Below are 20,457 nucleotides of genomic sequence, written 5' to 3'. Positions count from 1 at the left end.
TCCTGAAAATGAAAGTGTGAATATGTGTATCATCATCATAAAGAAATATATTTACTCATGCAGAAACAAACATACAATGCCAACTATTGGCGGGGTCCGTTCTGCAATATCATACCATAAGCTAATTGAAAATCAATGTATCCTGTCATATCCCCGTGCAAAAGCCGACCAAGTAGTAGCGAAGTGGGCCGTTATCAGCACAGCATTGAACATTGATTAATTGAATTTAAATTCATATTTTGCTCATTCTTAATATCGATGTTAATCATATCTAGAATTATTTATTACCTAAAAATAAGAACGCAAGCAGTTGTTATTGTACAGGAAAAAGAAACAAAATGAAAAAGAAGATATAGAATTCATTAGTATGCGAGACAATATGAAATACAATGTAATAATTGTCATGTACTCCACTGTATACTAACATGTGAACAATCAAAAAGAAAAATATGATAAAAAAATAAATATTTATAGGAACAGTACAATAACGATATCTAGAAACGGTAGAAGTGCATTTTTCCTGTTACTAGTGATTTCTTGAAACGGTACTAACTATTTCTTTAAACTGTACTTATGATTGCTAGAAACGGTACTAACGATTGCTAGAAACGGTTATAACAGTTTCTTGAAACGGTACTAACGATTGCTAGAAACGGTTATAACAGTTTCTTGAAACGGTACTAACGATTGCTAGAAACGGTTATAACAGTTTCTTGAAACGGTACTAACGATTGCTAGAAACGGTTATAACGGTGGATAGAAACGCGTAACGATTCTAGAAGCAGTATACTGTTGTCACATAGGAATTACTAATTTAGTATTTTATATGCGTTACTAACAATCTATAGAAACTGTGCTAATGATTCATGAAAAACAAGTAATAGAGATTTTCAGAAGCTGTTCTCAATGATATTAGAAAGAGTGTTGACGATTTATATAAGCTCTGCAAACGATTTTTTTTATAAACCGTACTATCGATTTTAAAAACAGTTTTTCGATTTATAGACAGTTTTATCGATTTAAAGATTTAGTACCAACGATTTTTATAAAGAGAACTAAAGATTGTTATAAACAGTGCTAATGATTTCCTCATATGACCGTAGCTGTTGTGGGGGCCTTTAAAAAACCAACAAGTTCTTGAAGCAGGACTAACGATCAATTTAGTGACTATACTTAACACATTTTCTACGTCAATTAAGGCTCCGAAAATCTGATAAACTGACGAACATAATTTGTTTTTGTATCGTGTTTTAGAAATGTTGTATGTATTGATTAAAATAAAAGTCAAGTAAAGCCGTGAATCAGGAAATATTTGAGATATTTTAAGACGTCCGGAAATAAATACGACTTTAAATATGTGACTTTACCACCGGTGGGTCGACGAACATGGGCCCCGGTGGTAATGTTGCTTAATGCACGTCTTATCGACTTAATACTTATTAAAAGGCCATCACCGAGACAGTTTATTTATCATTAAACTGCTATCTGACCTGGAAGGGGATCTGCTACATTAATACATAATATATTATCTAATTTGGCACGTCTTGTATTTACAAACTCCGTGTGGTACGTTATGGTAGAGATCGAACTTTGTTGGAGAGAATTCAAAATTGATGACTTAAATCTTCAAGTGTTTTAAACAGATACCTGTCGTAACTGCACTATGTAGTGTATATAACGTTCGATAGACGCGCCATTGGAATGCAGGCATTTAAGCATTTTGGGTTGAGCTATATAGGGGTCTCTTCAAGAACCTACCAGGATGCGTCTTTAAAAACAGGTAAATTTTTGTTGATAATATCTTTATCGATTTTTGTAACATTGTTTCATTATAAAATAACATTTTATGTCATATCGCTAATTGCTATACTATACTTTTAGTACTGAGTAATGGTTGCAATAGATAGAAAAACAACACACTACATAAGGAATTGTCATAAAACGTGATAAGATACGAGATATTTATCAGAATATTTAAATCAAATCTTACAACCGTTACAATGTTGAGATTTAGGAGGAGTTAGGCTCAAATAACGAGTGTGGCATTTTTTCGAAGCCCCCCCCCCCCCCCCCCCCCCCCCCATACATCAGGCATAGTTGATGGGATATTGCATTCTGTAAACACTTTTACGTCTTATAAGCGAGACGTGATGGTTTAACACAAAGACATATGGTGGCGTATAATAGCCACTTAGAAAGGCAATAAGATCAACAACAAAGTTTTATTATTATATGGTAGTTCAAATAGATTTATGGGAGACATCACACTGTACTTCAAAAATTACTGACAAAGTCATCTTGCCGAGTTTAATGGTGAACATGACATATTCTGTAAACGTCAGTAAATGGGGAAGGGTTGCAGGGATGGGGGAGATTAAATAATGAGTCCATGTTTAATACTATGTTTAAGACACATTCTGACCGTACACGTATTTTCCCATTCTCAATTTCACTGTCATCATCTACTTTTGATAATGGTGATCCTTTTCCTGTCCTGTCATTTTCTTTATCATTCGAAACACAAGATGTAACTAGTAATAATTGTAACGGATGGCCGTTACAGATTAGTCCCCCAAACTACCCCTGTTGAATTTAGGAACTTTGGCAAAATCAGACAACAGCTAAATTTCGACCAATCAGAGGACTCCATTTTGTTACCATGGCAACTGAGCTATTCGAAACTGTTACCATTGTGTTCGGCATCCCTTAAAACCCTTATGTACCAATTCTAGGCAGAATCAGACAACATATAAATTTCGACCAATCAGAGGACTCCATTTTGTTACCATGGCAACTGAGCTATTCGAAACTGTTACCATTGTGCTCGGCATCCCTTAAAACCCTTATGTACCAAATCTAGGCAGAATCAGACAACATCTAAATTTCGACCAATCAGAGGCCTCCATTTCGTTACCATGGCAACTGACCTTTTCAAAACTGTTACCATTGTGTTTGGCATCCCTAAAAACCCTTATGTACCAATTCTAGGCAGAATCAGACAACATATAAATTTCGACCAATCAGAGGCCTCCATTTCGTTACCATTGCAACTGAACTTTTCGAAACTGTTACCATTGTGTTCGGAATCCCTGAAAACCCCTATGTACCAATTTTGGGTAGAATCAGACAACAGCTAAATTTCGACCAGTCAGAGACCTCCATTTTCGACCAATCAGAGGCCTCCATTTCGTTACCATGACAACTGAGCTGTTCAAAACTGTTTCCATTGTTTTCGGCAGCCCTGAAAACCTTTATGTACCAATTTTCAAGTTCATGGCTGAAAAATACAGATGTCCGTATTCACTAGTGTATTGTTTGGGGGACTTAATAAGGATAAGCCCATCCAGTCTCTGTTTTTTGTTTTACCCAGATTCTCCTACCGTCTGGTCGTCCTCGTTTTACATCTCGGCAGTAAGATCCAGCCATAGTTCAGGACTCTCTTCTTCAAGTTCCTTTCCCCACTTTTCATGTATCCACATGTACATGTGGATTACTTGCTCTCAGTCAATGTTAACATCACACCACAATGAGGGAGGAAACCTGAGTACTCGGAGAAAACCCACGTGATCGGGCAGCTGACACTATACTTTTTCACATCCGATAGGGGAATCGAACCCCGGCCGCCTTGTTGAAAGGCGAGTGCATGGTCTCTTGGGAAATTAGAATCAGCTTGCACTTGGATCATAACGTGGATGTACATGTATGACCCGTATAAGATACCCATCAAGATTGTTGTCCGGATGTGCACATCTATCTAATCAACCGTCTTTAATTCGTCTTAATACAATTTGATTTGCTATGGTTCATTTTAACACTGTCCTTGTACAAATAGCGTCTGCAGACATTGCATGGAAACGCGGGTCCTTGTCGAATAGCCGCCTGAAAATCTCATACATACTACAACGCTCTACTGACTTCCTAGATCTGCGTGTTTGCCTCCTTTTAATAGGAAGCAATGTATGCTGTGCTTTCCTCAGAGGACACGGACAGTATATCGTGCTTCACTGTAAACGTTATCAAAAGTCTATCGTGCTTTACCGTAAACGTTATAAACAGTCTATCGTGCTTCACCGTAAACGTTATAAACAGTCTATTGTGCTTCACAACCAACGTAAAAAACAGTCTATCGTGCTTCACCGTAAACGTTATATACAGTCTATCGTCAAACGTTATAGACAGTCTATCGTGCTTCACCGTAAACGTTATCAACAGTCTATCGTGCTTCACCGTAAACGTTATAAACAGTCTATCGTGCTTCACCGTAAACGTTATAAACAGTCTATCGTGCTTCACCGTAAACGTTATAAACAGTCTATCGTGCTTCACCGTAAACGTTATAAACAGTCTATCGTGCTTCACCGTAAACGTTATAAACAGTCTATCGTGCTTCACCGTAAACGTTATAAACAGTCTATCGTGCTTCACCGTAAACGTTATAAACAGTCTATCGTGCTTCACCGTAAACGTTATAAACAGTCTATCGTGCTTCACCGTAAACGTTATAAACAGTCTATCGTGCTTCACCGTAAACGTTATAAACAGTCTATCGTGCTTCACCGTAAACGTTATAAACAGTCTATCGTGCTTCACCGTAAACGTTATAAACAGTCTATCGTGCTTCACCGTAAACGTTATAAACAGTCTATCGTGCTTCACCGTAAACGTTATAAACAGTCTATCGTGCTTCACCGTAAACGTTATAAACAGTCTATCGTGCTTCACCGTAAACGTTATAAACAGTCTATCGTGCTTCACCGTAAACGTTATAAACAGTCTATCGTGCTTCACCGTAAACGTTATAAACAGTCTATCGTGCTTCACCGTAAACGTTATAAACAGTCTATCGTGCTTCACCGTAAACGTTATAAACAGTCTATCGTGCTTCACCGTAAACGTTATAAACAGTCTATCGTGCTTCACCGTAAACGTTATAAACAGTCTATCGTGCTTCACCGTAAACGTTATAAACAGTCTATCGTGCTTCACCGTAAACGTTATAAACAGTCTATCGTGCTTCACCGTAAACGTTATAAACAGTCTATCGTGCTTCACCGTAAACGTTATAAACAGTCTATCGTGCTTCACCGTAAACGTTATAAACAGTCTATCGTGCTTCACCGTAAACGTTATAAACAGTCTATCGTGCTTCACCGTAAACGTTATAAACAGTCTATCGTGCTTCACCGTAAACGTTATAAACAGTCTATCGTGCTTCACCGTAAACGTTATAAACAGTCTATCGTGCTTCACCGTAAACGTTATAAACAGTCTATCGTGCTTCACCGTAAACGTTATAAACAGTCTATCGTGCTTCACCGTAAACGTTATAAACAGTCTATCGTGCTTCACCGTAAACGTTATAAACAGTCTATCGTGCTTCACCGTAAACGTTATAAACAGTCTATCGTGCTTCACCGTAAACGTTATAAACAGTCTATCGTGCTTCACCGTAAACGTTATAAACAGTCTATCGTGCTTCACCGTAAACGTTATAAACAGTCTATCGTGCTTCACCGTAAACGTTATAAACAGTCTATCGTGCTTCACCGTAAACGTTATAAACAGTCTATCGTGCTTCACCGTAAACGTTATAAACAGTCTATCGTGCTTCACCGTAAACGTTATAAACAGTCTATCGTGCTTCACCGTAAACGTTATAAACAGTCTATCGTGCTTCACCGTAAACGTTATAAACAGTCTATCGTGCTTCACCGTAAACGTTATAAACAGTCTATCGTGCTTCACCGTAAACGTTATAAACAGTCTATCGTGCTTCACCGTAAACGTTATAAACAGTCTATCGTGCTTCACCGTAAACGTTATAAACAGTCTATCGTGCTTCACCACAAAGGTAACAAACAGTATATCGTGCCTCACCGGAAACTTTATAAACAGTCTATCGTCAAACGTTATCAACAGTCTATCGTGCTTCACCGTTAACGTTATAAACAATCTATCGTGCTTCACCGTAAACGTTATAAACAGTCTATCGTGCTTCACCGTACACGTTATAAACAGTCTATCGTGCTTCACCGTAAACGTTATTAACAGTCTATCGTGCTTCACCGTAAACGTTATAAACAGTCTATCGTGCTTCACCGAAAATGTTATAAACAGTCTGTCGTGCTTCACCGTAAACGTTATAAACAGTCTATCGTGCTTCACCGTAAACGTTATAAACAGTCTATCGTGCACGCCGGAAACGTTATAAACAGGCTATCGTGCTTCACCGTAAGCGTTATAAACAGTCTATCGTGCCTCACCGTAAACGTTATAAACAGTCTATCGTGCTTCACCGTACACGTTATAAACAGTCTATCGTGCTTCACCGAAAATGTTATAAACAGTCTGACGTGCTTCACCGTAAACGTTATAAACAGGATATCGTGCTTCGAGGTAAACGTTATAAACAGCCTATCGTGCTTCACCGTAAACGTTATAAACAGTCTATCGTCCTTCACCGTAAACGTTATAAACATTCTATCGTGCTTCACCGTAAACATTATAAACAGTCTATCGTGCACGCCGGAAACGTTATAAACAGTCTATCGGGCTTCACCGTAAACGTTATAAACAGTCTATCGTGATTCACCGTAAACGTTATAAACAGTCTATCGTGATTCACCGTAAACGTTATAAACAGTCTATCGTGCTCGGCGGAAACGTTATAAACAGTCTATCGTGCTTCACCGTACACGTTATAAACAGTTTATCGTGTTCTCTTTCTTGGTCCTGTTCAAAAGCTATGGACAGAATGGTAACCATTGTCCTTTTGACCATTTCTTTTCACAGCAGAGAGAGGAACATTCTTTAATCTGTTTTATTCCTGTTTTGTGTTTCACTTGTTCCTTCTTTTCTCCTTACAGCAGATAAGAGTCCTCATGTAATCTATCACCCACCAAAACCTGCCTCGTCCTCAAAACTAAACATTGTTCTGTTGTTTTTTCTCTGTGCATTGTTTTGCTATTTAGGGCTCGTGAAACTTCGCTAAAGGGTTTAGTTTTACATTATCCAAAGTTCTGCAATACTCTTTTTCTACTTCCTTCATAGCCGATTGAGATGAATAAATTCATTTTCATTCCGATTCATAGATACACGAGCAGTGTAGCTTCATGTCTTTTTGTTTAGGACTAATTCATAAAAAATCCGGAAGGTGCATTTTTCTTTTCAGCAATCTTTATCAATAATATAGCCATACCCGGGATAAAGTTTCCAATACATAGCTACATTGTTTTACCACCATTGGTACGAGAATCTTTAATGCGATATGACGAGGGGACTATATCTGGTAAACAATGATTTTACTTCTAAAGTCAAGTGGGATTTTAACCCTTTAACTTACACAAGTCCTTAACACGTCATGTATTACTCTCTAAACATCAGGATTGGTCAAAACAAGCCCACTGCTACTTTCCAGATCCCTGTGTGTCTTTCGACAACACTTTTACGTATTTTAGTGCCGACGTTAGTCTTCCAACACGGTGAACAATCAATGTTTGTTTTACCTATATTCTGTTTTGTCGATGTGCTGACCTCTACGAGTTCAATACACGTATATACGAAAGTAATCATGATTCAGATGTTTAAAAGAAATAATCTTATTCCAGTAATCCCGTTTTACTTTGTGCTCCGAGATTAACCTAATACATGGCACTGATCCGTTGTCGGGGACTGGGGTGATCAGTGCCGGGAAGGGTGTGATACAGAGGAGCTGATACTCTGAGGCGGTACTGGCGGGTGTGTACAGACTAGATACTTATATACAGACAACACAGTACTTATATAGATCAAATAGGTACAATGTCACCCCCGGGAATCACAAAGACGCCAGAAGGTATAATTACTTTTCATTTGATATTTAATTTGAACCTATTTGTGTCAAGTTTAGGATACCATTAATTGAATTTATTAAAATATTTATTTACTGTTTTTATTTTAGAAAACAATATTAGGTTTGTGTATTATGAACGGACTTATATAAGCAAACCATATATCTGCGGATCGGGGACAATTTTTAAGTAATATATATCATGATTTAGCGCTACAACATAGTATGTATACGATTGAAGTGAAACAAACTGTGTTTGATTTTCAGTGTTAATTCATAGCATAACTATATTCTACCATCTCTGGTAAATCCAGGGGTCTACAGTGTTTACGCCTCAGTGTGTGCTAACCCAGTAGGTGCGGGTTCGGCTCCTCGATTCGGGCACAAGTTGTGTCGGAGTTTAAAAACAGGATATCGGAAATAAAGGTAGAAATATTTCTTTATTTCTGAGAGAAGTCCTTGAAAAATATCGAAAGTCCACATCAAATATAGTGTTGTGTGTTTTTATATGAAATTATAATAACACAGTATAGAGAGCAGAAAAACCCCTCCGACAAATCACTGATGTTCTTCAAGTCATATATTTTTGGTAATTAATCAGGTAAAACCTCATGATTTATTGTTAGAATATCTGTACACAGACGCACATTGTTAAAGACAACATACACATAAAGTGAGAGTATGTAGGATTTTATAAAATGTTTTAAAATAATATTGAGTATGCTAGCATTTATAATAACAATGTATGCTAGTATTTTATGTTAGGATTAGAGTATATTTATTGTTGGTATTATTATTTCAGATTTAAGTATACATCTCTTTCAGTTACTTGTGATATAGATTTTTACTCTATATCACGAGTGACTATTCTCGAGACCTACGTAAGGAAGTCGCGATGTACTGTCCGTAGGTCGTCTGTTTTTCTCCGGGAACTCCGGCTTTCCTCCACCACCGAAACCAAAAGCACGTCCTTAAATGACCATAGCTGTTAATAGGACGTAAAACACAAACAAAGAAACAAATATTACTCTTCTGGATTTTTATGTTATCCTTCAAACGCAATAAATTCACCCGTATCACATCGAAGGCTATTTCGTCAGTAATTTCAATCAATATATTTAGATACAAATTCGAATAGATTTCTGGTCTTTTGGTGTTATCACTGGTCTTTAATGTAATGTATCGGATATCGTAATACATTATTTCATGATAAACAAGATTTACAGATATATGCCACTTGAAAACATTGTATCTGTGATATGTGTGTTGAAGATATATTCTACCTTACACATCATAAGTGAAATTTGTGTTAAGGTTATATAGATATTTTAGAATACTAGTGTACACTTTAATATAGCCTTAAAATCAGCTGCTAAAGTAACTAGAATCCATTTATTTGAACAAATGCGTATTTGAGTAATACAAACAGTAATAAAAGCCATAGACGGCCATTTACAAACTAAATTAGGTCTTGGTCTACCTCCAAATAAATCGAAATTTTAAAATGATGATTTTCTTACAAACCAAATAATACGAGATTGAATAACAGATTTTGGGTCATATATTGCTTATACAGAATGCAGACAAAATATCTCTTCATTTTCTGTCACTTCTTTCTCCCAAAATAATGAAACAAGGTTCGCTTTGTTATTTTCGTATCAAAGAAGCTATGTTATAGATATCTTAGATTAGTTGATGAGCTGTGTCTGACATGACTGCATTCAAGATTCGACCAATTGAGGGAAGTGATTACAAGAATCTTTTCAAAATTGTTTAAAAAACAAGATAACTTGTGTCATTACACGGCAATCAGGCATCGACAATTGGACTCTTCATAATTTCATTTTCACGACGGTATAGACCTTGTGTGTTTGTAATTATATGTCATTAAGTAAATAACCAGAGCGTGGCCAAACTAATGGCCGTGTAGGTAAGGTCAGTATTGTCATGTTCCCCGAAGATCAGGTAACATTAATAATATCACCCTCGAGGGTCAGGTAACATTAATAGTGTCACCCTCGGGGGTCAGGTAACATTAATATTGTCACCCTCGAGGGTCAGGTAACATTAATAGTGTTACCCTCGGGGGTCAGGTAACATTAATAGTGTTACCCTCGGGGGTCAGGTAACATTAATAGTGTCACCCTCGAGGGCCAGGTAACATTAATAGTGTTACCCTCGGGGGTCAGGTAACATTAATAGTGTTACCCTCGGGGGTCAGGTAACATTAATATTGTTACCCTCGGGGGTCAGATAACATTGATATTGTTACTCTCGGAGATCAGGTAACATTAATATTGTAACTCTCGGAGATCAGATAACATTAATATTGTCACCCTCGAGTGTCAGGTAACATTAATAGTGTTACCCTCGGGGGTCAGATAACATTAATAATGTTACCCTCGGGGATCAGGTAACATTAATATTGTTACCCGCGGAGTCAAGAAACATTAATATTGTAAATCCTGGTAGTCATGAACATATTACCTCAGTATTTTCAATCTCATGGATGAGGCACTATCAGTAGTTCCGACCCTTGGTGTCAGGGGTCACGTGTGGTATTTATTAGTGACACAAGAGTCAGCCCATTGGCCCCTGATCCTCGTTCACCATTATTTAATCGCCACACCGTTAATGTTCTCGGCTAAGTACACAATATGATTGCCTTTGTATTTGTATAAGAAATGAGCTGTGATTTATCATTAGAAATGTATGTTATTAAATCGCTGTATATATATATTAGAGCATTAATATTTCAATTGTGCTCGCCACACGACGGAAAGTAATTATGCTATTCAACAACACAGATTTTTAATACGGACATTTTTATTCTCGTTGTAGATGAAACGGTTTAAAGAAAATCAAACAGCTGTCGACAAAAATTTACCATCGGAAATTCAATATGAATGCCAAAATGGTGAGTTCCCTATTTAAGATTGACGGAGACAGTAACAAGCGGAAAACACTCAATACAATACGGGTCATGAAGGGAGCAATCAGTGTCTCGAAGAGTAAGACGGGAGAGGTCATTTATCGGAGCAACAAGCTTGAAAATGAAGGTCTTCAGCGTCAGATTAAAAGGTTCGAGAAAGCACGTCTGCATCTCAACAGTACATATGACTCAAAAAAGCGGACAACGCTCAGACGATGGGCTTTAGTGTTCGAAAAACAGAAATCCATGAATGAATCTATTCGAGAATTTGATATGCTACTTTCTCAGGCGATAGACAATGTGGAATCGGATGACCAAAACGTGCCAAGTGCCGAAAAAAACCGAGACAGTCTTGAACTGAAATTGGAGGACACAAAACCAGAAAATGAGGAAGAGGAGGATATGACGGAAAAGAAAAGTGATGAAGAGAAAGCTGCAGAGTTAATGAGTCGTCGTGGTATCACACGCTTAAGGCTACAGCCGATAGGAGTGGGCAAAAACTCTCAGATCAAGGTCAAAACACCGGAACCGGAAACGCCAGTGATAGAAGAAGAGTTGTGGCCCCTAGCGGATACCACATGGGTGAACAATTATATTCGTGAACAGAAAGTCAAACACGAGTCACTTATCACAAAAAACATTCTGAAAAAGATACGAGAAGGACTTACATCGAAAAATCCATTGTTCAGATTTCGACTTCGAGCTAACTTTGCTGACGACCCGAATGTTAGCATAGAAATCATAAAATCCGCACGAGCCGGTCCTCAGACGGCAAGGTCGGTGAAAACGGCGCCGACCATGCCGACGCTGCCAACAAGAAAGGATGTTATAAAACCGTCGACGACAATGAACGATTCGTCACTAAATCAGCTCCCGCCAATAAACATGCTCAGGCGCTCCAAAACCACTTTGTGAGGATTGCCCATCACAATGTTCTGTTTAAGCACGTATTTTGTCTGTGGATAATAGTAAAAACAGTTCGAGGTGACTAAATGATGACAGTGATAACAATTCGACTTCGCCATGGTGTATTTAAACTGCATGCGTACGTCGGATCACGAAAGTTCCATCCTCGTCATTTGATTGGAACATAAAAGAAATATAATCCCTAACTGAGCTTACTACAGAGATTGAATTCAAACGTTTAAATCAATGACGTCACTTAAATCGAGAAAAGCGAAATCATCAAGTTCGATCGGCCTAATAAATATTCATTAGAGTTGTGCGGTGTGATCTTCTGTGTACAGGGTAATGAATCATCCACCGGAAGTAGTCACGTCAAAGAGACAATTAAACAGTTCATATATAATTTTATTTTGTTTGGAATGCTACATTCCTATATGTTATATTGAAGATGTTTGTATATTTTGTCTGATTATTAGTCCTCACTTCATTACACAGCTAAGTATGACGTCAAAATATGTAGTGTACCACGTAATTGCGTACAACGCTATATAGCGTGTTGATAATCTGTCCTGACAGCACAGTTCAGCGGATGTCAATGATGTCCATGAATACGGACATCTGTATTGAATTAAAGTCTTCAACAAGACTTAATTATTCCTTTGCCAGCGATTCATACAGACATGATTTGAGTCACGATGCGAGGAGAACAGTTTTCTTGAGATTTAAAACTCCGGTGACGTGGTATGCGACATTATACCATGTTATGATGTCGTATAACAAGGTGAATATGATCATATTGTGTTACAATTATAATGATTGTTACTGAAGTATATATACCACATTATTTTCTTTAGGCGTATATGAATACATTCCCCTGGGATGACTCTTTTTTTACTTTATTGTTGAAATATAAATACCTTCGTTCAGCTGTTGTAATTAGCTATAGTTTTTAAGGCAGCTATGCAATACAACTGAATTTAGTTTGATAACGTTACAATAGAATTTCTGGCAAATTCCACTTGCGTAAATCCCAAGTTGTACCAATGTGTATGAAAAGGGAGAAATGTAAATATACGTATAAAGATTTATTATTGCCCTAGTGATATCGGATGATTACTTATTTGTCTTGAGTCAGTTTGTTAGTTGTTAGATTTGTTTTTAAACATTCGCTGAGGCACACCTAAAGAGCTTCTACTGCCAACTTGCCAATGACAATCGTTATAACACAACAAACATATTATATAAGGATAAAACGGATTATTGTTTTATGTTCATGCCGGTATGAACGCAAATATGATGCAAACATATAAACCATGAAGCCTGCCGTTCACTCCTCATATTTATATTCTAAATTTTACTTATTATTGACCTAAATATTCCCTTATGCTTTCGATAACGCCGTGTTTATGTCGCCAGTGCAAACGAGATTCATGGAACAGCCCAACGTCATCAAAATGTTTGCTTCTAAAGGTTGTCTCGTGTTATTCGAGGCGAGAGGAGAAGCTTCGAAATGACACTGATCCAACTGCGTTCATAGCCCTATGAATGCAATTACTTATGATAACGCCCATAGAGGAACTTGCAGTGGAAATGTAAATATATTTGATTGACCAATGACATTCACTGTAACAAATGGATTATAATACATCCCACATGTTTGTTCATAAAATAAAAAATGTGATAAGAACTATGGAATTTTATTTTGTTCGCAAGACATGGCTGATTACAAATATCGTGGAAGTCGTAACCGATTGACTTTTCTGGTAACGAGTCCTTGAATATGGGGCCTACGGCTTTAAAGTCCCATCCGGGGAACTATTCTGGTAACAATTGAGACGCGGGCCTTACGGCTGTGTGTCTTAACCGTGGAACCATTCTTGAAACAACTGACACTCAGACCCTACGGCTTTCGGTTCTATTCGAGGGATTTTTCTGGTAACAAGCCGTTGCTTTTCAAATTCTGTGGCTTTGCATCTTATTTCAAGATTATTGAAAATATTGCCGCAACCTTATACCCGGTATTGTTAACCATGAATGTTGTACGTACATATTCGTTTTAAAAGAAATTCTTGAGCTTACACGGACACTATCACACCATGTATTGTCAATGTCCTTACGTCTAGAAATACAATAACGTGATACAAAACAATAAATAAAGGAAATCGGCGGTTGTTCCCTTAGACACTTGTCTTTGACTCGGATGTCGCAAGGATGTTAAACTCGAACAAAAATAAATGATATAAAAACTTGATTAACTTATAGACATTCCTTAGGCCTGTCCTCTTTAATAATACGTGTGCGTCATCCACGTGCGTAGGTTTCGAGGTGCGGATGGATTTTCTTAAGCCAGTCAAGTATATAATACCTACTAAGAACGAAACCCAACAAAACAAAGTAGTAGCGCAATGTGATTACACAGGGACTTGAGAATTTGTTACAGCTATATTTGGACCTAAACTAAGGTGTTCAGAGTAATTTGACATATTCTAGGGTTTAAGATCAAATTTCGGTTAAAATGCCCTCGTATATATCATCATTGGGGAGGGTGGGGGGCATTTTTACCGAAAGTTGATATTAAACCCTAAGATATGTAAAATTACTGTGAACACCTTAGTTTCGGTCCAAATACATCCTCGATATTCAGGGGTTACGCTCACTTCCGCTCTCTGCTACCCTGGAATATGTCTTAGCAAAATTAAAGAATTAGTATGCGCCATCTTTTGGATAAGACAAGAAGACTAGTTTGTTTGTAATCTTCAAAGGGCAGTAATCAGCCTGGTCAGGTTGTTTCTTCAATTTTGCTATGACATATTCCAGGGGTGCCGAGGGCCAAATTGAGGGCATTGAGGTTGTACTCCTCCCGGTCACATTACACTGACAATAGGGTAACCAGTCATAGCCGTCTTCCTATCTAAAGCTGAGCGTCAAATAGCGACGAGTGCTAATTATCAGGACTTTAGTGTGTCTCTTTCAAGGGACAGAACCTTTAACAATCTCCATTTGGTCGAACGCACATTATCGAAGCTAAAGACAATGTACCGGCATTGCCAAGAAAGGCGTTACTGGAAACGAAGTCAAAACAAAAAAAAATCCAAATATTGCGATAAGTGTGGCAGATATATTCTCACACTTTCGTGTCCCAGAGTAGACTTAAGGGGCTCTCCCAAAAATTCACCTCTTACAAATGTCCTAAGCGGGTAAATTATTTTCTTAATCTCGACCTGCAAGGTAACTGCATGCTTCAACGAACAAAGGTACCAATAGTTGACACTCGCCAAGTGTATAATACTGACACTTCGTGTAAGTATGTATTAACCAGGAGGATTTAACGATGTAATTACTGTATATATAAACAGTTGGTTGATCCCTGACCCATTGCCAATCCTGTAAGGTAAAGCGCTTAGCACGTGTACTCAGAACTGCACCTGTAATATACCTTGATGAATACCTTTTGGTTCACTGATCGCGTTTCAATTCGTCTAAAACCTCTTCACAAAATAACGACATGCTCTTCCATGTGATATACGTCAAATAAGTACAAAACAAACACGGCTGAAAAACCATGCAAAGAATGTCTCAAACCCTCAATCGGGTGATCTTGTTTGGTTTAGCCCCGTTAGCTTCATTAGCTGTGATATAGCCAGTGGAAGCACGTGCCATTCAGGGAATCCTTTCACATTTTCCTTCAAGTTTTCTCCATCCAAGTCACTTCATGGATACTTAAGGAGCATATGTTAATGTTTGTTATTTCATTACTTATATGTTCAAGACCGACAATGCTATTTAACGAAGATTTCACCTATGGTCATAGTTTACATTGTAGAACACTACTAACACAATGTGTCTTTCCTTATTTAGTTTGATACTCCTGCAGGTTCAACGTCCTATCAACAGCTAAGGTAATTTAAGGCCCGGTCACAACCCACCGTGCGTGTTTTTTGTCCGTACGTTTTTTGGGAAGAACGTTGGGAGGGAGTGGCAAGAGCAGGGAGAGAGTACGTCAACGCACGTCACTCGCACGGTTGCGCAAGGTGTAAGCACGTGGCCTGGCCCTGAGCGGTTGCGTGCATCGTACGGAGGCCGTACTTACACGTGCTGCTCACGTACGGTGTCCTTACCCACTCGCATGTTGTAAGTGCGTGGAAGTGCGATGAACGTGAGTTTTTCCGCCCAATGTCGCTCGGCTTTTATATATACTGCAGAAATCAGTGCGCACAACGTGCGTTGTAAGTGCGGAGCACGTGCTTACTCGGTACGGTCCGCGTCAGTTCTGCGTGCTCATTGGACAGTAGAACTGGGGAAGTGCCGGGTAAGCACAGACCACGCACTTATCACGTGCGCAGCACGCACATGCTAAGTGCGCCGTCCGTAGAGCAAGTGACCATGGGAAAAATTTAAAAGACTCACGGAGTCAGTGCGTTGTGCGCTCATTGACTGTAGAAGGCACGCGCGTCACCCGTACTTGGGTGAATCCGTAGCCCGACCGCATCCCGAACGCAGCGAAAGTTCCTCATGCACTAAAAGTGCTACGGCGTGTCTGCGTGCTCCCAAATCCGTACTGAGGCGGTACTCATCACGTACGGATCCCCAAATTTTGCCCACGTTTTTGCAAGTAGACAGCACGCACTTGCAAGTACGGCGGGTTGTGACCACGACTTTAAGGACGTGCCTCCGTGTGTGGTGTGTATGCGTGCGTGCATGCCGGAGACAGGTTAAGCGCAGATCTTGTGCCGACTATCTCACTGATAGCATGTTATCGTCAAAGTCGACTAACATTGATCCCCCTTGCTCAGTCGTTTTTTTTTTTCCTCTTCTGTGTTTTCTCCTTTGAATATTGACGAAACCAGAACTGACCTGTTTCCCGAAACACTTTGCAACTAGCGTATATATGTTTTTAGAATCCCTCCCTTTTTGTTTTCGGCGATGTCTCCCTAGGTTGAGGGTACCCAAAATGGAATGATACCCAGTATGGAACGCTATTAATATATATGATGCAGCCTTTTTTTTTATTATTCCGCAATGCAAATAAATTGTATGTTATTCTTAATAAAAGTTTATATAGTTTGAAGTATTTTGAACACAACATTCCATTTTGGTACCCTCGCCCTAGGGGGACATCACCGAAAACAAAAGGGAGGGATATTTGTTCAAACGATTTTTATTTTTTTTTATAAATTAATGACTAAAAATTTCTCAGATATTGTCAAAACTTATTTGAAATGAAAGAACCCAAACATTTTAAATGTTGTCAGATAATGCTTTATGAGGTGTTCCATGTTTGGTACTCGGTCAGCTTAAACTTCCAAATGATTCTGACTCACCAAAATGTTCTCTTTAAAAAGACACGCGCACTGTTGATATCCATGAAATACATAAAATGAAGGATAAAGGCATGTATTGTTTCATTACAGTACAAGATTTGGTGTTTCAGTAACTAAATAGGAAATATTAATATTTTTTCTTTTAAACGTGTTCCATTTTGGGTACCCTCACCCTAGGCACCCGCTTTCATTTGACCTTGGCTATTTCGAAAACGCTAAATCACACAATATATATATATATATATATATATATATTGAAGACATATGATGAGTCCATAAAAAATTTCCTGCACCGACATGAGCCAAGGAAAAATACCTTAATCAATGAAATCAATGAAATCTACTGTTAAGCATTGGTAAATGTTTCACTAGTTTAACAGCTAGGTACGAGGATTTGACAAAGGCCCATGATCAGCTGTGTTGCAAAGAAAAAATGAGACCAACATATTTTGTGGATGGATACATACAATCTACCGACAAAAACCCTCAAATATTTTCACCAATATCTTATTTAATTCCAATTTATTCCATTGTCACAACGAAAATATGTCCTCAGTATTTAAAAATAAGGCAGACTTTAAGACAAGAGGTTTTGGTTTGGTTTATAGCTAAGCGTCCTATGAACACATGTATGCGTATGTGGTCGAGCCGATATGTTGGTGTATTTGTCACCTTGCGATAGCGCAATGCTGGACATCTAACGGGAGAACAAGGAATATCATATAAAGGACCTTGACATGCCCCGAGAGAAACAAGAATCTGCTGAATATTAATTAAAATCTCTAAAGCTGAATCGACAAGACACGCCCTCAATAGACGGTCCTCGGCGTGTCTATGGCTGCCTACCTCCACCAGATGTACCTGGGTGACTACCTCCACCAGATGTACCTGGGTGACTTCCTCCACCAGATGTACCTGGGTGACTTCCTCCACCAGATGTACCGAGGTGACTACCTCCACCAGATGTACCTGGGTGACTTCCTCCACCAGATGTACCTGGGTGACTTCCTCCACCAGATGTACCTTGGTGACTTCCTCCACCAGATGTACCTGGGTGACTTCTTTGCTGTCGACAAAAGCCTCAGTGATGCTCTTTCCCGGTTTCTTCCCAGTGATCTCTAGCGCAGAAAAATGTACAGGGAATCCTCAGCATTTCATCTCCGAGAAGACCCACACAATCCTTCTTAGCGCCGCCTCGTATTTTCTTGGTAGACCACCTAACAGCGCCTATCGGAGGAATTACCTACCATAATCATTTTCTCCCCTAATATGACCGAAGCATGTTCACTGCGCAGATATTTGTAAGGACGATATCTTGATATACCACTACTCATTTCGTGTCCAACAAGGTATCCTGCATTGATGGTGCAATGCAGGATACCTTGTTTGACACGAAATGAGTAGTGGTATATCAAGATATCGTCCATACAAATATCTGCGCAGTGAAAATGATTCGACCTTCGTTTCGTTGCCTTTCCTATTCTTATTCAGTCAGTAAGCTCCCTCACGACCTGATCGTGACTCAATATTTATTTTCACCGAGTGAGGGCGACGTTGCATGCAGACCATGCCTATGCAATAAAGCCTGTTTTACACATTCTGGTGTTGATTTTCTGTGACAGGGCATACCTTAAGTCCACCGGGCTCTGCCAGAACTATCAGTACCCAGCTTTCTTGTATATGATGTGTGGTCGTAATCGTCAGGTCAACCACTAACTCTTCGTTTGGTATCAAGCTAATCCTGACAAAAGGATTATTTCATCATGTGATTGTCGACTACCCTGATAATCAAGTTCATACCCATCAGCAAGAATATATCCGATTATGAACAGCCAATTACAATTTTTTCTCTAATATTTATGTTGATGTCCGGTACATGCGGTTTATCTTGGCTTTCTTGACGAGTAAGTGATGACACTGGTCTTCATTCCTTCTGCATGAACGAGTCAGTATACTAAGTTGATGTCATATACGTGGTCATCCATCTTTTACGATATCCGTCTTTCACGACAAAGACAATATTCAATTCTACACTCAGAAACGATATGGTCATGAACAGGTCCAACTCTTCGGTAAAAATACCCTCTCTGCTGACTGCCACATTCTGAGATTTGGTCTTTTCTCCAGAATACCTCTCAGTCTCGGGAGTCTCCGTAAAAGTGTGGGACACATTTATACACATATTCAATGTACTACCTATTCCAAAGCTTATTCCAAATCCATATTTCTATATTTTTGCACAACGTTGCCTCTCACTCATCTGAAGTCACAGTATCTGCTTGTGACGATATAGCAACGGAGATCTAAAGATCCACTCTGTGTAAATCCTGGTTTAGAACCTTATGCGTCTCTCTTGTTGGTACTTACGCAAACTTTGTGGGTTCTTGCAAACTTCACATACTGGCACCTCGATTTACCTTCTGTTTTTCCTATCCAGATCATTTGAATAAGCTTGATTGGTACTCTGTTGACTGTTCTGAAGTGTTGTACTTGCTTTTTAAGACTCACGGATGTTCTTCTTATATGTAAGGTGGTTTCAGGTTGTCCCTCTGAAGGGAACTGTGGGTTAGAACACTAAACTATATACACTACACTCTGGTACTAGTCTGTTCCTAGTTGTCGGTACACTTTCCAATGTCTCGAGCCGATTTTCATCCTGCGTTTCCTGAAAGTCACCGGTTACTAAGTTAAACATAGTATAACATGCGTGCGGTTATCCACTAAACCATTGACCACGCTCGACGGTGCTGAATAAATGAGCGCATCATAGGGCTATGCAGCATCGCCGGAAAAGCTAGCTTGCCAATAAGGCAGTGTTTTCCGTTCACATTCCTTTGCTTTTACAAAAACATACAGTCCCCATCTAACACGTCTCGTCCCTAGACTTGGCCTCTGGTCTCCTCTGTGTACCAGATCACCTTCACTATCTATCGGTAACTGGTCTTCAATGTACCATAGAATCCCACCGCTGCCACCAAATATAACGTGCGCGCGGGCACCAATCGAGCCACTGACCACACTCGACGTCCCTGAACTAGTGAGCGCGTCCTAGGGTTATGCCACGTTGCTGGAAAACCTAGCTTGCCGGTAAGGCAGTATTTGTATTTTCACCTCTTATTCCTTGGTTTGTACACTCTTAATCAAATCACTTGATTACAGAATAGAGTGATAGCATCAGAAAAGAGCAGCTTTCTCTTGATAATTTGACTCTTTTCCTGGAATTTCTTCAAGGTATAGAGTCAACAAAGAGTTTTCGTCAAGAATAGGAATAGAAGTAATTAAGATAATTTTATTTTCAAAATATACTTATTTTAGGGACTTTACTTCAAAACAATGTTGGGAATAATATAGGGTTGCCCACTCCACTACAAGCATTTTACTGCAATCTTTAGGTTATATGTGATAATGTCACTCTTTGCCCAAAATATTTTAGAGAAGTTGTTTAAGATCTTGACACATTTGAATCCTGT

General features: G+C 38.9%; 1 protein-coding gene across 3 annotated transcripts in view; it reads left to right on the top strand.

Moving 5' to 3' along the window:
- The window catches only part of LOC110461942, a 15,167-nt gene extending 1,817 nt beyond the window's left edge, over positions 1-13,350 (top strand). Inside the window, exons 1-2 of one of the 3 annotated variants that reach the window (XM_021515695.1) lie at positions 7,651-7,834; positions 10,670-13,350. In XM_021515695.1, coding sequence (XP_021371370.1) covers positions 10,731-11,675 — 945 coding nt within the window. In that variant the 5' untranslated portion in view covers positions 7,651-7,834; positions 10,670-10,730 and the 3' untranslated portion in view covers positions 11,676-13,350. Of the gene's footprint in view, positions 1-7,650; positions 7,835-10,510; positions 10,539-10,669 lie in introns of those variants that run through there. The other 2 variants (XM_021515704.1, XM_021515688.1) reach the window with 2 other exon arrangements.
- The last annotated feature ends 7,107 nt before the right edge of the window (positions 13,351-20,457 follow it).

This window comes from Mizuhopecten yessoensis, unplaced genomic scaffold, assembly GCF_002113885.1.
Source record: "Mizuhopecten yessoensis strain PY_sf001 unplaced genomic scaffold, ASM211388v2 scaffold1407, whole genome shotgun sequence".
In the NCBI taxonomy this organism is placed as follows: Eukaryota; Metazoa; Mollusca; class Bivalvia; order Pectinida; family Pectinidae; genus Mizuhopecten; species Mizuhopecten yessoensis.
This window is presented reverse-complemented; position numbering and strand designations above follow the sequence as displayed.